The 15,383-nt window shown below is 26.9% G+C and overlaps 1 protein-coding gene across 1 annotated transcript in view; it reads right to left on the minus strand.

The window, feature by feature from the left end:
* The window catches only part of LOC130441239 (kin of IRRE-like protein 2), a 649,517-nt gene that overhangs the window by 52,331 nt on the left and 581,803 nt on the right, over nt 1–15,383 (minus strand). Inside the window, exon 11 of the mRNA XM_056774824.1 lies at nt 1,188–1,221. Within this exon, the coding sequence (XP_056630802.1) occupies nt 1,188–1,221 (34 nt within the window). The remainder of the gene's footprint in view (nt 1–1,187; nt 1,222–15,383) is intronic.

Consider the following 15,383-nt stretch of genomic DNA (forward strand, 5'->3'; position numbering starts at 1 on the left):
GCAACTCCACCAAAACTGAAAGTAACAACTTTCTAATGAAGATGGATTTCTATTTTGAGAGTATTTGTACACGATGTTCTGGAAGATAGATTAAAAAATCTATGGAAGAGTGGAAGCTGAAGATATAAATATCTAACCTGAGAAAAAAATAGGAAAAAAGACAGATACTTCTATAGCTTCTCGGATCCGTCCACATTATATTTCCCTGTTTTTTAGTACAATTAATGGCTCGTACGTCAGCAAGTCCACCAAAAGTAATAGTAACAACTTTCTAAAAAGGTGAATTCCTATTTTGAAAGTATTTGTACTATAAAGTGAGTGTGGTAGGTTTGATGCGAGAGAAATAGGTCACTCTCTCGCATATATTATATTTTATTTTGTTCACGTATGTCTTTGAGAATTAAAATGCATAAAACATATTATATTAACTCATGTCAAGTTATATTTTGAAGAATAAGTCCTGTTAGATTCTTCCGGCACAACACATTGTTACAATAGAAAAATTAGCCGATGGGACCATTGAAGTTGATGGGAAAGCGTCTAGGGTTTTTACACTTTTGTGGTATTCAGCTAGAAGATGATTAGATCCTACTACGCTTTTTCATATTTTCATTTTGTTTTTAACAAAGTTATCGATAACAACTATATTCTATTTATAGCCCCAATCAAGAGTTGAAAAATCAATAACTAAAACTGTTATACTTTTTACCAAATTTGATTTATTTCTACTGTTTTCTACGTTTCCTATTTTATGATTCAATAAAAACGTGTCTGGTCTATACATAGTAGTAGCTTTGTATATGGCAATTTCTTTCAAATATCCGAGTCAAAATATTCTTAAATTTCTCAAACATACTTTCGTTTTATCAGGTGCACAATTCATAAAGTTACTCAAAGCGATTTCACATTCTTTTGTCGTGATGTATTGATATTCTCCAATGAAAAATCGTCAGTGCCATTAGAAAAGACTTGGTTTATCATAATGACAGTTAAAAATTGAGGATACTTTCGATTGTACAAGATATTTTCTGTTTTGGTAACATCAATATACTGTATTTCTTTATGTAAATTGAATTTCATTTTATATACGGCACTGGTGACTAAAACGACAGAATCAATCCTATTTATCTAACGAGACTAGGTGAATAACGATGTAGGATTATCAAAATGACATTAGAGGTACTTACCCATCTATCTCTGTTGGTTTGAAGTCGCCCTTTCCTGAAAATCGACCAGCATGAGTATAGATTCGAACTAATGATCTAATTTCTAATAAAATATTGGATAGGATGCAGTCAATTTACGGGATTGTGATTGCGGTCGGTTCGTAACGATTGATCTACATAATGAATTTCACAAAATATACCGTGGGAGTAGATACTTTCGACTTAAATGACACGCGGTGAATGTTAATTGTACATAATTGAAATAATTCATTTCAAACTCTGAAATCGCTTTTTAGATCAAATCGTGATGACATTTCGCCACAGGATGAATTCCGTGAAATTCGTTCAAAATAGGCCAGGAAACATCAATGCTGTGCGTGAACATTGGGCTGTCAAAAATATTCTTTCGCTTTATTTGACAATCGCTCAAAAAAAACTCGTGTCGTAAGGTGTGAACAAATGTTGCAAAAATCAATCGTACTGCTTCAAAAGATGTTCATAAGATCGTAACAGGCGACGAATCATGGATCTCTTTATATAAAACCGAAACTAAATAACGATCGACGACTGTATAGGTTATTCAAGACGAGTTAAATCCTACGAAAGCTGGAAAGCACTTTCGTTTCTTTTTTTGGACTAACAGGACATATCTCCATCGTTCCATTGAAGTACCGGCATTTGTTTGCCAGAAGTGTTGGACAAAATCAGGAAAAGCAATCGCATTGCAGAAGACGAATCAAAAACGTTTTTGAACAGTCCAAACATTGAACTGATGGGTCATTTGCCGTATAGTCCTTGTTTGGCATCCAATGATTCCTTCTTGTTCCTACAAATCGAAAATGAAATGCGGGATCAACATTTTCTTAAACTTAAAGGAGTGGTTAATGCGGTCTAATCACATGTTTTGTAAATACCTAAATCAGAATGGAAAGCATGATTGGACAATTGGTTCAAAGACATGCATAAGTGTATTGATCTTAATAAAGAATATTTTGGAAAATAATAAAACCATATTCAATTATAAATATTTCTTCTTATTTGTCTATTTCGAAACATAAGTAGTATTGATAATTTTTTGTCCTATAACTTTCACATTTAAGGTAATAAAAAAATGTTATTGCAATTAATGATATATAATGAAATTCATCAAAATATTTTGATAAAGTTTTAAATATAATTCAACACGTCAATTGTTGAATTTTTTTCAAAAATTATTCGAAAAAAACCTAATTCAAAAACAGAAGACACCTAAAATCAAGAGCCTTTAGAAGCATTAATATATTAAAAGGGCTAAGAAATAAGAAATTGAAGAAATTCATCAAAATATTTTGATGAAGTCTTAAATAAAAGTAGAAACGTCAATTGTTATATTTTTTCGAAAATTATTCAAAAAAAACCTTAATTCAAAAACAGAGGACACCTAAAGTCAAAAACTTTAGAATCTTTAATATGTCAAAAGAGCTAAGAAATAAGAAAATGAAGAAATTCATCAAAATATTTTGATGAAGTCTTAAATAAAAGTAGAAACGTCAATTGTTATATTTTTTCGAAAATTATTCAAAAAAAAACCTAATTCAAAAACAGAGGACACCTAAAATCAAGAGCCTTTAGAAGCATTAATATATTAAAAGGGCTAAGAAATAAGAAATTGAAGAAATTCATCAAAATATTTTGATGAAGTCTTAAATAAAAGTAGAAACGTCAATTGTTATATTTTTTCGAAAATTATTCAAAAAAAAACTTAATTCAAAAACAGAGGACACCTAAAATCAAGAGCCTTTAGAAGCATTAATATATTAAAAGGGCTAAGAAATAAGAAATTGAAGAAATTCATCAAAATATTTTGATGAAGTCTTAAATAAAAGTAGAAACGTCAATTGTTATATTTTTTCGAAAATTATTCAAAAAAAAACTTAATTCAAAAACAGAGGACACCTAAAATCAAGAGCCTTTAGAAGCATTAATATATTAAAAGGGCTAAGAAATAAGAAATTGAAGAAATTCATCAAAATATTTTGATGAAGTCTTAAATAAAAGTAGAAACGTCAATTGTTATATTTTTTCGAAAATTATTCAAAAAAAACCTTAATTCAAAAACAGAGGACACCTAAAGTCAAAAACTTTAGAATCTTTAATATGTCAAAAGAGCTAAGAAATAAGAAAATGAAGAAATTCATCAAAATATTTTGATGAAGTCTTAAATAAAAGTAGAAACGTCAATTGTTATATTTTTTCGAAAATTATTCAAAAAAAAACCTAATTCAAAAACAGAGGACACCTAAAATCAAGAGCCTTTAGAAGCATTAATATATTAAAAGGGCTAAGAAATAAGAAATTGAAGAAATTCATCAAAATATTTTGATGAAGTCTTAAATAAAAGTAGAAACGTCAATTGTTATATTTTTTCGAAAATTATTCAAAAAAAAACTTAATTCAAAAACAGAGGACACCTAAAATCAAGAGCCTTTAGAAGCATTAATATATTAAAAGGGCTAAGAAATAAGAAATTGAAGAAATTCATCAAAATATTTTGATGAAGTCTTAAATAAAAGTAGAAACGTCAATTGTTATATTTTTTCGAAAATTATTCAAAAAAAAACTTAATTCAAAAACAGAGGACACCTAAAATCAAGAGCCTTTAGAAGCATTAATATATTAAAAGGGCTAAGAAATAAGAAATTGAAGAAATTCATCAAAATATTTTGATGAAGTCTTAAATAAAAGTAGAAACGTCAATTGTTATATATTTTCAAAAATAATTCGAAAAAAAACTTATTATAAAACATAAGACACGTGAAATCAAAACTTTAGAATCATTAATATATCAAAAGAGCTAAGAAATAAGAAAATGAAGAAATTTATCAAAATATTTTGATAAAGTTTTAAATAGAATTCAACACGTCAATTGTTGAATTTTTTTTAAAAATTATTCAAAAAAACCCAATTCTGAAACAGAAGACACCTAAAATCAAGAGCCTTTAGAAGCATTAATATATTAAAAGGGCTAAGAAATAAGAAATTGAAGAAATTCATCAAAATATTTTGATGAAGTCTTAAATAAAAGTAGAAACGTCAATTGTTATATATTTTCAAAAATTATTCGAAAAAAAACTCATTATAAAACATAAGACACGTGAAATCAAAACTTTAGAATCATTAATATATCAAAAGAGCTAAGAAATAAGAAAATGAAGAAATTTATCAAAATATTTTGATAAAGTTTTAAATAGAATTCAACACGTCAATTGTTGAATTTTTTTTAAAAATTATTCAAAAAAACCCAATTCTGAAACAGAAGACACCTAAAATCAAGAGCCTTTAGAAGCATTAATATATTAAAAGGGCTAAGAAATGAGAAATTGAAGAAATTCATCAAAATATTTTGATGAAGTCTTAAATAAAAGTAGAAACGTCAATTGTTATATTTTTTCGAAAATTATTCAAAAAAAAACTTAATTCAAAAACAGAGGACACCTAAAATCAAGAGCCTTTAGAAGCATTAATATATTAAAAGGGCTAAGAAATAAGAAATTGAAGAAATTCATCAAAATATTTTGATGAAGTCTTAAATAAAAGTAGAAACGTCAATTGTTATATATTTTCAAAAATTATTCGAAAAAAAACTCATTATAAAACATAAGACACGTAAAATCAAAACTTTAGAATCATTAATATATCAAAAGAGCTAAGAAATAAGAAAATGAAGAAATTTATCAAAATATTTTGATAAAGTTTTAAATAGAATTCAACACGTCAATTGTTGAATTTTTTTTAAAAATTATTCAAAAAAACCCAATTCTGAAACAGAAGACACCTAAAATCAAGAGCCTTTAGAAGCATTAATATATTAAAAGGGCTAAGAAATGAGAAATTGAAGAAATTCATCAAAATATTTTGATGAAGTCTTAAATAAAAGTAGAAACGTCAATTGTTATATTTTTTCGAAAATTATTCAAAAAAAAACTTAATTCAAAAACAGAGGACACCTAAAATCAAGAGCCTTTAGAAGCATTAATATATTAAAAGGGCTAAGAAATAAGAAATTGAAGAAATTCATCAAAATATTTTGATGAAGTCTTAAATAAAAGTAGAAACGTCAATTGTTATATATTTTCAAAAATAATTCGAAAAAAAACTTATTATAAAACATAAGACACGTGAAATCAAAACTTTAGAATCATTAATATATCAAAAGAGCTAAGAAATAAGAAAATGAAGAAATTTATCAAAATATTTTGATAAAGTTTTAAATAGAATTCAACACGTCAATTGTTGAATTTTTTTTAAAAATTATTCAAAAAAACCCAATTCTGAAACAGAAGACACCTAAAATCAAGAGCCTTTAGAAGCATTAATATATTAAAAGGGCTAAGAAATAAGAAATTGAAGAAATTCATCAAAATATTTTGATGAAGTCTTAAATAAAAGTAGAAACGTCAATTGTTATATATTTTCAAAAATTATTCGAAAAAAAACTCATTATAAAACATAAGACACGTGAAATCAAAACTTTAGAATCATTAATATATCAAAAGAGCTAAGAAATAAGAAAATGAAGAAATTTATCAAAATATTTTGATAAAGTTTTAAATAGAATTCAACACGTCAATTGTTGAATTTTTTTTAAAAATTATTCAAAAAAACCCAATTCTGAAACAGAAGACACCTAAAATCAAGAGCCTTTAGAAGCATTAATATATTAAAAGGGCTAAGAAATAAGAAATTGAAGAAATTCATCAAAATATTTTGATGAAGTCTTAAATAAAAGTAGAAACGTCAATTGTTATATATTTTCAAAAATTATTCGAAAAAAAACTCATTATAAAACATAAGACACGTAAAATCAAAACTTTAGAATCATTAATATATCAAAAGAGCTAAGAAATAAGAAAATGAAGAAATTTATCAAAATATTTTGATAAAGTTTTAAATAGAATTCAACACGTCAATTGTTGAATTTTTTTTAAAAATTATTCAAAAAAACCCAATTCTGAAACAGAAGACACCTAAAATCAAGAGCCTTTAGAAGCATTAATATATTAAAAGGGCTAAGAAATGAGAAATTGAAGAAATTCATCAAAATATTTTGATGAAGTCTTAAATAAAAGTAGAAACGTCAATTGTTATATTTTTTCAAAAATTATTCAAAAAAAACCTAATTCAAAAACAGAGGACACCTAAAATCAAGAGCCTTTAGAAGCATTAATATATTAAAAGGGCTAAGAAATAAGAAATTGAAGAAATTCATCAAAATATTTTGATGAAGTCTTAAATAAAAGTAGAAACGTCAATTGTTATATATTTTCAAAAATAATTCGAAAAAAAACTTATTATAAAACATAAGACACGTGAAATCAAAACTTTAGAATCATTAATATATCAAAAGAGCTAAGAAATAAGAAAATGAAGAAATTTATCAAAATATTTTGATAAAGTTTTAAATAGAATTCAACACGTCAATTGTTGAATTTTTTTTAAAAATTATTCAAAAAAACCCAATTCTGAAACAGAAGACACCTAAAATCAAGAGCCTTTAGAAGCATTAATATATTAAAAGGGCTAAGAAATAAGAAATTGAAGAAATTCATCAAAATATTTTGATGAAGTCTTAAATAAAAGTAGAAACGTCAATTGTTATATATTTTCAAAAATTATTCGAAAAAAAACTCATTATAAAACATAAGACACGTGAAATCAAAACTTTAGAATCATTAATATATCAAAAGAGCTAAGAAATAAGAAAATGAAGAAATTTATCAAAATATTTTGATAAAGTTTTAAATAGAATTCAACACGTCAATTGTTGAATTTTTTTTAAAAATTATTCAAAAAAACCCAATTCTGAAACAGAAGACACCTAAAATCAAGAGCCTTTAGAAGCATTAATATATTAAAAGGGCTAAGAAATAAGAAATTGAAGAAATTCATCAAAATATTTTGATGAAGTCTTAAATAAAAGTAGAAACGTCAATTGTTATATATTTTCAAAAATTATTCGAAAAAAAACTCATTATAAAACATAAGACACGTAAAATCAAAACTTTAGAATCATTAATATATCAAAAGAGCTAAGAAATAAGAAAATGAAGAAATTTATCAAAATATTTTGATAAAGTTTTAAATAGAATTCAACACGTCAATTGTTGAATTTTTTTTAAAAATTATTCAAAAAAACCCAATTCTGAAACAGAAGACACCTAAAATCAAGAGCCTTTAGAAGCATTAATATATTAAAAGGGCTAAGAAATGAGAAATTGAAGAAATTCATCAAAATATTTTGATGAAGTCTTAAATAAAAGTAGAAACGTCAATTGTTATATTTTTTCGAAAATTATTCAAAAAAAAACTTAATTCAAAAACAGAGGACACCTAAAATCAAGAGCCTTTAGAAGCATTAATATATTAAAAGGGCTAAGAAATAAGAAATTGAAGAAATTCATCAAAATATTTTGATGAAGTCTTAAATAAAAGTAGAAACGTCAATTGTTATATATTTTCAAAAATAATTCGAAAAAAAACTTATTATAAAACATAAGACACGTGAAATCAAAACTTTAGAATCATTAATATATCAAAAGAGCTAAGAAATAAGAAAATGAAGAAATTTATCAAAATATTTTGATAAAGTTTTAAATAGAATTCAACACGTCAATTGTTGAATTTTTTTTAAAAATTATTCAAAAAAACCCAATTCTGAAACAGAAGACACCTAAAATCAAGAGCCTTTAGAAGCATTAATATATTAAAAGGGCTAAGAAATAAGAAATTGAAGAAATTCATCAAAATATTTTGATGAAGTCTTAAATAAAAGTAGAAACGTCAATTGTTATATATTTTCAAAAATTATTCGAAAAAAAACTCATTATAAAACATAAGACACGTGAAATCAAAACTTTAGAATCATTAATATATCAAAAGAGCTAAGAAATAAGAAAATGAAGAAATTTATCAAAATATTTTGATAAAGTTTTAAATAGAATTCAACACGTCAATTGTTGAATTTTTTTTAAAAATTATTCAAAAAAACCCAATTCTGAAACAGAAGACACCTAAAATCAAGAGCCTTTAGAAGCATTAATATATTAAAAGGGCTAAGAAATAAGAAATTGAAGAAATTCATCAAAATATTTTGATGAAGTCTTAAATAAAAGTAGAAACGTCAATTGTTATATATTTTCAAAAATTATTCGAAAAAAAACTCATTATAAAACATAAGACACGTAAAATCAAAACTTTAGAATCATTAATATATCAAAAGAGCTAAGAAATAAGAAAATGAAGAAATTTATCAAAATATTTTGATAAAGTTTTAAATAGAATTCAACACGTCAATTGTTGAATTTTTTTTAAAAATTATTCAAAAAAACCCAATTCTGAAACAGAAGACACCTAAAATCAAGAGCCTTTAGAAGCATTAATATATTAAAAGGGCTAAGAAATGAGAAATTGAAGAAATTCATCAAAATATTTTGATGAAGTCTTAAATAAAAGTAGAAACGTCAATTGTTATATTTTTTCAAAAATTATTCAAAAAAAACCTAATTCAAAAACAGAGGACACCTAAAATCAAGAGCCTTTAGAAGCATTAATATATTAAAAGGGCTAAGAAATAAGAAATTGAAGAAATTCATCAAAATATTTTGATGAAGTCTTAAATAAAAGTAGAAACGTCAATTGTTATATATTTTCAAAAATAATTCGAAAAAAAACTTATTATAAAACATAAGACACGTGAAATCAAAACTTTAGAATCATTAATATATCAAAAGAGCTAAGAAATAAGAAAATGAAGAAATTTATCAAAATATTTTGATAAAGTTTTAAATAGAATTCAACACGTCAATTGTTGAATTTTTTTTAAAAATTATTCAAAAAAACCCAATTCTGAAACAGAAGACACCTAAAATCAAGAGCCTTTAGAAGCATTAATATATTAAAAGGGCTAAGAAATGAGAAATTGAAGAAATTCATCAAAATATTTTGATGAAGTCTTAAATAAAAGTAGAAACGTCAATTGTTATATTTTTTCAAAAATTATTCAAAAAAAACCTAATTCAAAAACAGAGGACACCTAAAATCAAGAGCCTTTAGAAGCATTAATATATTAAAAGGGCTAAGAAATAAGAAATTGAAGAAATTCATCAAAATATTTTGATGAAGTCTTAAATAAAAGTAGAAACGTCAATTGTTATATTTTTTCGAGAATTATTCAAAAAAAACCTAATTCAAAAACAGAGGACACCTAAAGTCAAAAACTTTAGAATCTTTAATATGTCAAAAGAGCTAAGAAATAAGAAAATGAAGAAATTCATCAAAATATTTTGATGAAGTCTTAAATAAAAGTAGAAACGTCAATTGTTATATTTTTTCGAAAATTATTCAAAAAAAAACCTAATTCAAAAACAGAGGACACCTAAAATCAAGAGCCTTTAGAAGCATTAATATATTAAAAGGGCTAAGAAATAAGAAATTGAAGAAATTCATCAAAATATTTTGATGAAGTCTTAAATAAAAGTAGAAACGTCAATTGTTGAATTTTTTTCAAAAATTATTCAAAAAAACCCAATTCTAAAACAGAAGACACCTAAAATCAAGAGCCTATAGAAGCATTAATATATTAAAAGGGCTAAGAAATTGAAGAAATTCATCAAAATAATTTGATAAAGTCTTGAATAAAAGTCGAAACGTTAATTTTTATGTTTATTTCAAAAATTATTAGAAAAAACTAATTTTAAAACAGAGAAAAAGCTTAAATCAAGAGCATTTAGAAGCATTACTATATCAAAAAGTTTAAGAAATAAGAAATGAAAAAAAATTGTCAAAATATTTTGATAAAGTCTTAAATAGAAGTCGAAATGTCAATTTTTATCTTTCTTTACGAAATTATTAAAAAAAAAAACAGAAGAGACCCACAACTAAGAACATTTAGAAGCATTAATATATCACAAGGTCTAATAAATAAGAAACTAATTATTACCCATTACTATTACCTATAATTTTGTTACTCATTATGTGTTTCTTCTGTATATTGAAATTTTCTTGTATTTGTATATTTATTTAGTTATTTTTTTGTTTATTATTCAGTTTTTACAAGCTTTAATCCACAAATTGTAACAATTTTTTGACATTAAATCATTTCTCCCCTCTCACCCTCACTTAAATATATATGTGATTTCCGATTTAAAAAAAAAATGGTGCATCTGCTACAAATACTTATGAAAGGAGTTTACGTGAAGTTGAAATGATAAATAACTTCTGCGCTTTTGTCTACTCTGTATTTATGAGAACGTTTTCATAACTAAAAGTTTTTTATCCACACCCTATATCACCACACTATGAAGTATGTCCAAACATGAATGTAACGGTGTCACACACATAATTACTCATCTACTGAATGTTAATTTGGCGATGAATCAAATTTTTTATCACAACAGAAATTAACCTCATGGCTGTGTAGATGCCAGCTTCGCATTTCGCTCGCCATTGTATCGTGCTTACAAGTTTGAATTGAAACAATGCGACCACCAAACACGTTTTGTTCATTTACGGTGTCAGAATGATGGAAAAAATATGAAAAATTTAGGTGTGCGAATGTGTTTCTGTCAACTGAAAAAATAAAAAGTGGGAGAAAAAATTCAATACATCAGGTATGAAGCCGCTGCAAAATTATGTCATGCATTTCAAAACTTGGAACCGCATTCCTTTCGAAATCTACGTGTGATATTGAAAACCAGGCTAATCGTGACAACAGCTGATATTTTGGTGATTATTTTCATATTATTAGATAGTGGATTGAAAATCGTTTTGTAGGGAAATTTATAATCTATTACACTGAATAGGTTTGGAATACATTGAACCCTTTCTATTTTTTAGAGGGAAACGTTCAAAGGGCTCCAAAACTGTACCAATCACACGCCAATTTGAAATTTCAAACTTCAATTCCTCTAAGTAACGAGAAAAACGGGGACATTGCTGCAATTTTGCCTGAAATTTTCTATGAAAACCACGTTAAAAATAAGCATTTCTAATTTTAGTCAAAAATATGCAAGTTCAATGATACTTATGTCTTGCACTTGAAACGTTTTGACCACTTTGATGATTCTAAGTATTTTTCAAATAATACACAAATCATTTCTTTCGTGATTAAACACTTTTATTTTCGAAATATTCTCAAGTTTTTGTTAATTCTGTTGATTCTGAAGTTAAAAATAAGTTAATAATAAATTAAAAAATTCAAGCTTCTTCTTGCTTAGCAGTTTTAACGTATATTTCCCATTTTCAAGTTATTTTCAATAAAATTCGAAATTTTGGAAAATTGAAAAATGCATTCTCTATTGTAACCATAATTTTTTTCAGAATCAAACTCTCTGAACCATTCAAACTTCTTCATCCTATTATTTGTATTCAATTAAAGTGATTTCCAAATTCATCAATTTTATTTCAATTAGGGCGGTAATATCAAGGGTAGAAATGACCTAACCTAACCTAACCCAACCTAACCTAACCTAACCTAACCTAACCTAACCTAACCTAACCGCACACAAATATTTGGTAAAATACAATATTTATCTATGCAATATATTGACCTTGCAGTTAATTGCATGCACTTTCTTGCATATTGTCTTGCATCATGTCAAGCGACGTGCAATATTTTGATCTTGGAGAAAATTGCGAGCAATTTCTTGCACCATGTCTCAAGTTTTTCAACAAGCAGACAGAATCATAGATTAGATCGAATCTGTTTGCTTAGCACCCTAAATATTTCCATCTCAACGCATATATTCACTCTGTTATCACTTAAATCCGCGAGAAACAATTTTTTTCAATTCCCTCCAATTTATAAAGAGTGAAAATTATCATGTAATTTGTAATTGTCATATAACTTGTGAGAGTTGGTGTGGTGGTGATGTTCAGTCCTTCGTGGTGTATCAACATCATCAATTTCATTCGAGCAGGTTCACTGATTCCATGGTTCCGGTGAAGCTTCCATTTATTTCAAAATTTACGTTTTCGTCTCGTATTATTTTGACACATTTCAATTTGCTTTCGCAACACTGGATCTTATTTTCCAACGCTTTTCAATTTACGAGAGTTTTTACGAGTATCTGGTTATGGGATCAGTATGATAAATATGGTTTTCAAGAAAATGTTGTCTATTCCGTATTCTGTATATAGTTATTCATACATGTAATTTTTTGCTCAACTATGAAATAAATTGCAAGTGGTGGTGTAATTTCTCTTATAGCTGCAGCTTTCAAAAGTCATTAAAAACGTTGATGGATATCTTTTTGATTTATGCTATAATTACACTGAGTAAAAATTGTTAATTACGTTGTTAAGGTATTAATTTTAGCAATAATCAACAAAGCAGAATACAAACAGAAGCTTTGAGAATTTATGTATACTAAGCAACTCCATGTGGGATAATAATGCATGGATAAAATACAGTATTGCTGGAAGGTGTAGTGATTCTATTTTTTTTATCAAATAGATATGAAATGTCAGATTCTTTGAATCTGCTTGTCTAAACAGTATTTAGAGTTGTTTTGTATTGTTTTTCCGTTTAATGGTACTTAGAGGTGTCCAAAGATACTTTTTAGATTTGTATCATTGAAACTAATTTAGTTGCAACTCAGTAATTTCGCAGTTTTTGTTTAATGGGTGTTTCAGTAAGGTTTCAAGCAATTTTGGGCACTTTTATCCATTTTGTGATTAAATTACGGAATGTTTTAGACATTAATTGTTGCGTTAAAGGATATAAAAAATAAGTGAAGGTTTGAAAGCTGACAAAATTTCGGTGGAATCAACTTTTCATTAGATGAAAAGAGGTTTAGTCAGAATCCTGCTCATTTTCCATATTCTTGTGTTTCAGACTTTATTCGCCACTTGCCTGCAATGAATACAACACTGCAAAGTGAAAAAACCGACAAAGCTACATTTCTAGGAGAAAATCCAATAAATAAGCTCACAAATCAGCAACTGATTTTGACTATTCATTAGATCACTTCATATGATCAAAGTGACAGGGCAAATATTCAGTCTTAATATCACAAGAATTCAAAAACTGTACGAAGATGGCCCCGAAGTACCTGACTTGGCCTATAAATGGCGTTAATTGCTTGAAAAATATATACACCATTTGTTTTGAGTTTGAAGACGCTACGTTGTTTAGAATTTGTTTGGCAGTCATTGATTATCGTTATATATTTATTTTAGGTGACGACTCACAATAATTATCACGCCAAACTTTTCCGAAATTGATGATAATGAAAGTTTATTGAATATGTTGAGTGTAAAATTGACCATATTTTTAATTTTACTTGGAAATTAATCCTCCCGGGGTACGTACATGATTGTAATTTTTACCATTATGGATTCAGTATACAGATGTTTTTTTTATTCCAGTATTCTTATTATACATTCAAGGTTTGTACAAAAATCAATTTTTTCTTCAGTATTATAATGATGACCCAGTAACAAATTGATATGGCAAGATCAAAAAGGGAGGCCAAAGTGAAGACAGTGAAGACAGATATTTTACTTTCTGTACTTGCACCAAGAGGGGATTATTCACAATATGGATAATACCAAAAAAAGGCTGACAAACCCACGTTTATTATTTCATCAAATACTACAGTAACAAATTTTAAATTCTGTATAATAATTTTGGCAAAACCACTGAGATACTGTTTGAAATTTAAACTAGTACAGTCAGCTTGTAGAACGGAAACCAATCCATTCATAACACATGTCAACACAAAATTATAGATTGAAATTACACAAAAAAAATTATATAACATAGAATAGTTTGCTTTTGTTTGCAGAAGACTGACTAAACGATATTTTTCAAAATTTGTGGTTAATTGAAGATAGATCTACACAAAAATTTTTATCCAGCTTTACAATCAAAAAACCTAACAAAAAAGTGAGAAATACTTTCAAAATGTACACTTTTACTTTTTCTTTTATGCTCATAACTGCTTTGTTTCAGTAAACCCCCATAATGTTTTCCTTGTATTAGCCTTGATAACGATGTTCAAAGTTCACAATATCCTGATGATAACGTTTTCCTTGCTCTTCTGAATACGCTCCCATATTGTTTTTAAATTTATCTAAATGGATATGGACCATATAAACTTTCAACGACATATCTTCAATTAACTTTTCGTACTTTTCAGTTTTGTTGTTTCCAGAACCAATTGCTTTAAAACTGAACTCGCTTTTGGAGTAGGATTCAGTAACTTTGGAAATTCTTCGTAGGCGAAAATTTGACTAATTTGCTAACCAACAGAAATGGCAGCTTTAACCTTTGCTTCTTATAATTTAGGGAAAAACTTTTTGTCTGTTTTGTGTTGAAGAAAATCCACAAAGCAGTACTGGACGATTGTCGACGTACTGTACGCAGGCATTCCGAAAAGTGTGCCGCATTTGGTGACAATGGAACAAAAACAGCAGCGTCGATGTTTTCATCGTGTTTTTGACAATGTTTCATAGAAATAAAGCCGTTTGATAACCAAGGATGAAATGTGAGTTCATCACTCCACATTAGAAATAAAAAACAATCAAAACAAGGTTTAATATATTAATCTGTTTATATCAAACATTGATTTTATTTATAAATAATAAGAGTTCATAAAAATAAACCCTTATTCACGTAAGTAAGTTTTCCAGTTTTGTTAACTTTTGGTGTTAATTTTTGTATTATTTCACAAATATATGAAATTGTCACTAATAACTTTCCAGTTTTCAATCTCAAACTGTTTTCTTTTTATTTCTTTCACTCTGGGTTTATTGTTCCTCATTTCAATTAAAAACAGACGGACGAGCAGGAACAAAGAAAGCTATAATATAAAAATTAATTTTGCACGTAGGGTCCTCGATTGTTTTGAGATATGGTGTATCGGACAGATTGACTAAAAAACTTTATTAAAGTCACACAAATATCCGTCGGCGTCGAGAAATACGAAACAAGGTGCTTTTCTTTTTCATACAAACAATAGAAACATGAAATGTGAAAAGATTCTGGAAGAATTGTTTCTTACAGTGACGTACTTTTCATTGAAATCATGTGGAAGCGACAACCATTAATTTCCACACACTATTTTCATTAAATTTCAAGTTTCATTTACAGTTTTCCAAGTATAATGTGAAATTTCACAAGAATCCGTTCCTCTGTTTTCAACAAACAAACAAAGACAATTGGTTTGTCTACAGACA

This window comes from Diorhabda sublineata, chromosome 3 (genome assembly GCF_026230105.1).
Source record: "Diorhabda sublineata isolate icDioSubl1.1 chromosome 3, icDioSubl1.1, whole genome shotgun sequence".
Lineage (NCBI taxonomy): Eukaryota > Metazoa > Arthropoda > Insecta > Coleoptera > Chrysomelidae > Diorhabda > Diorhabda sublineata.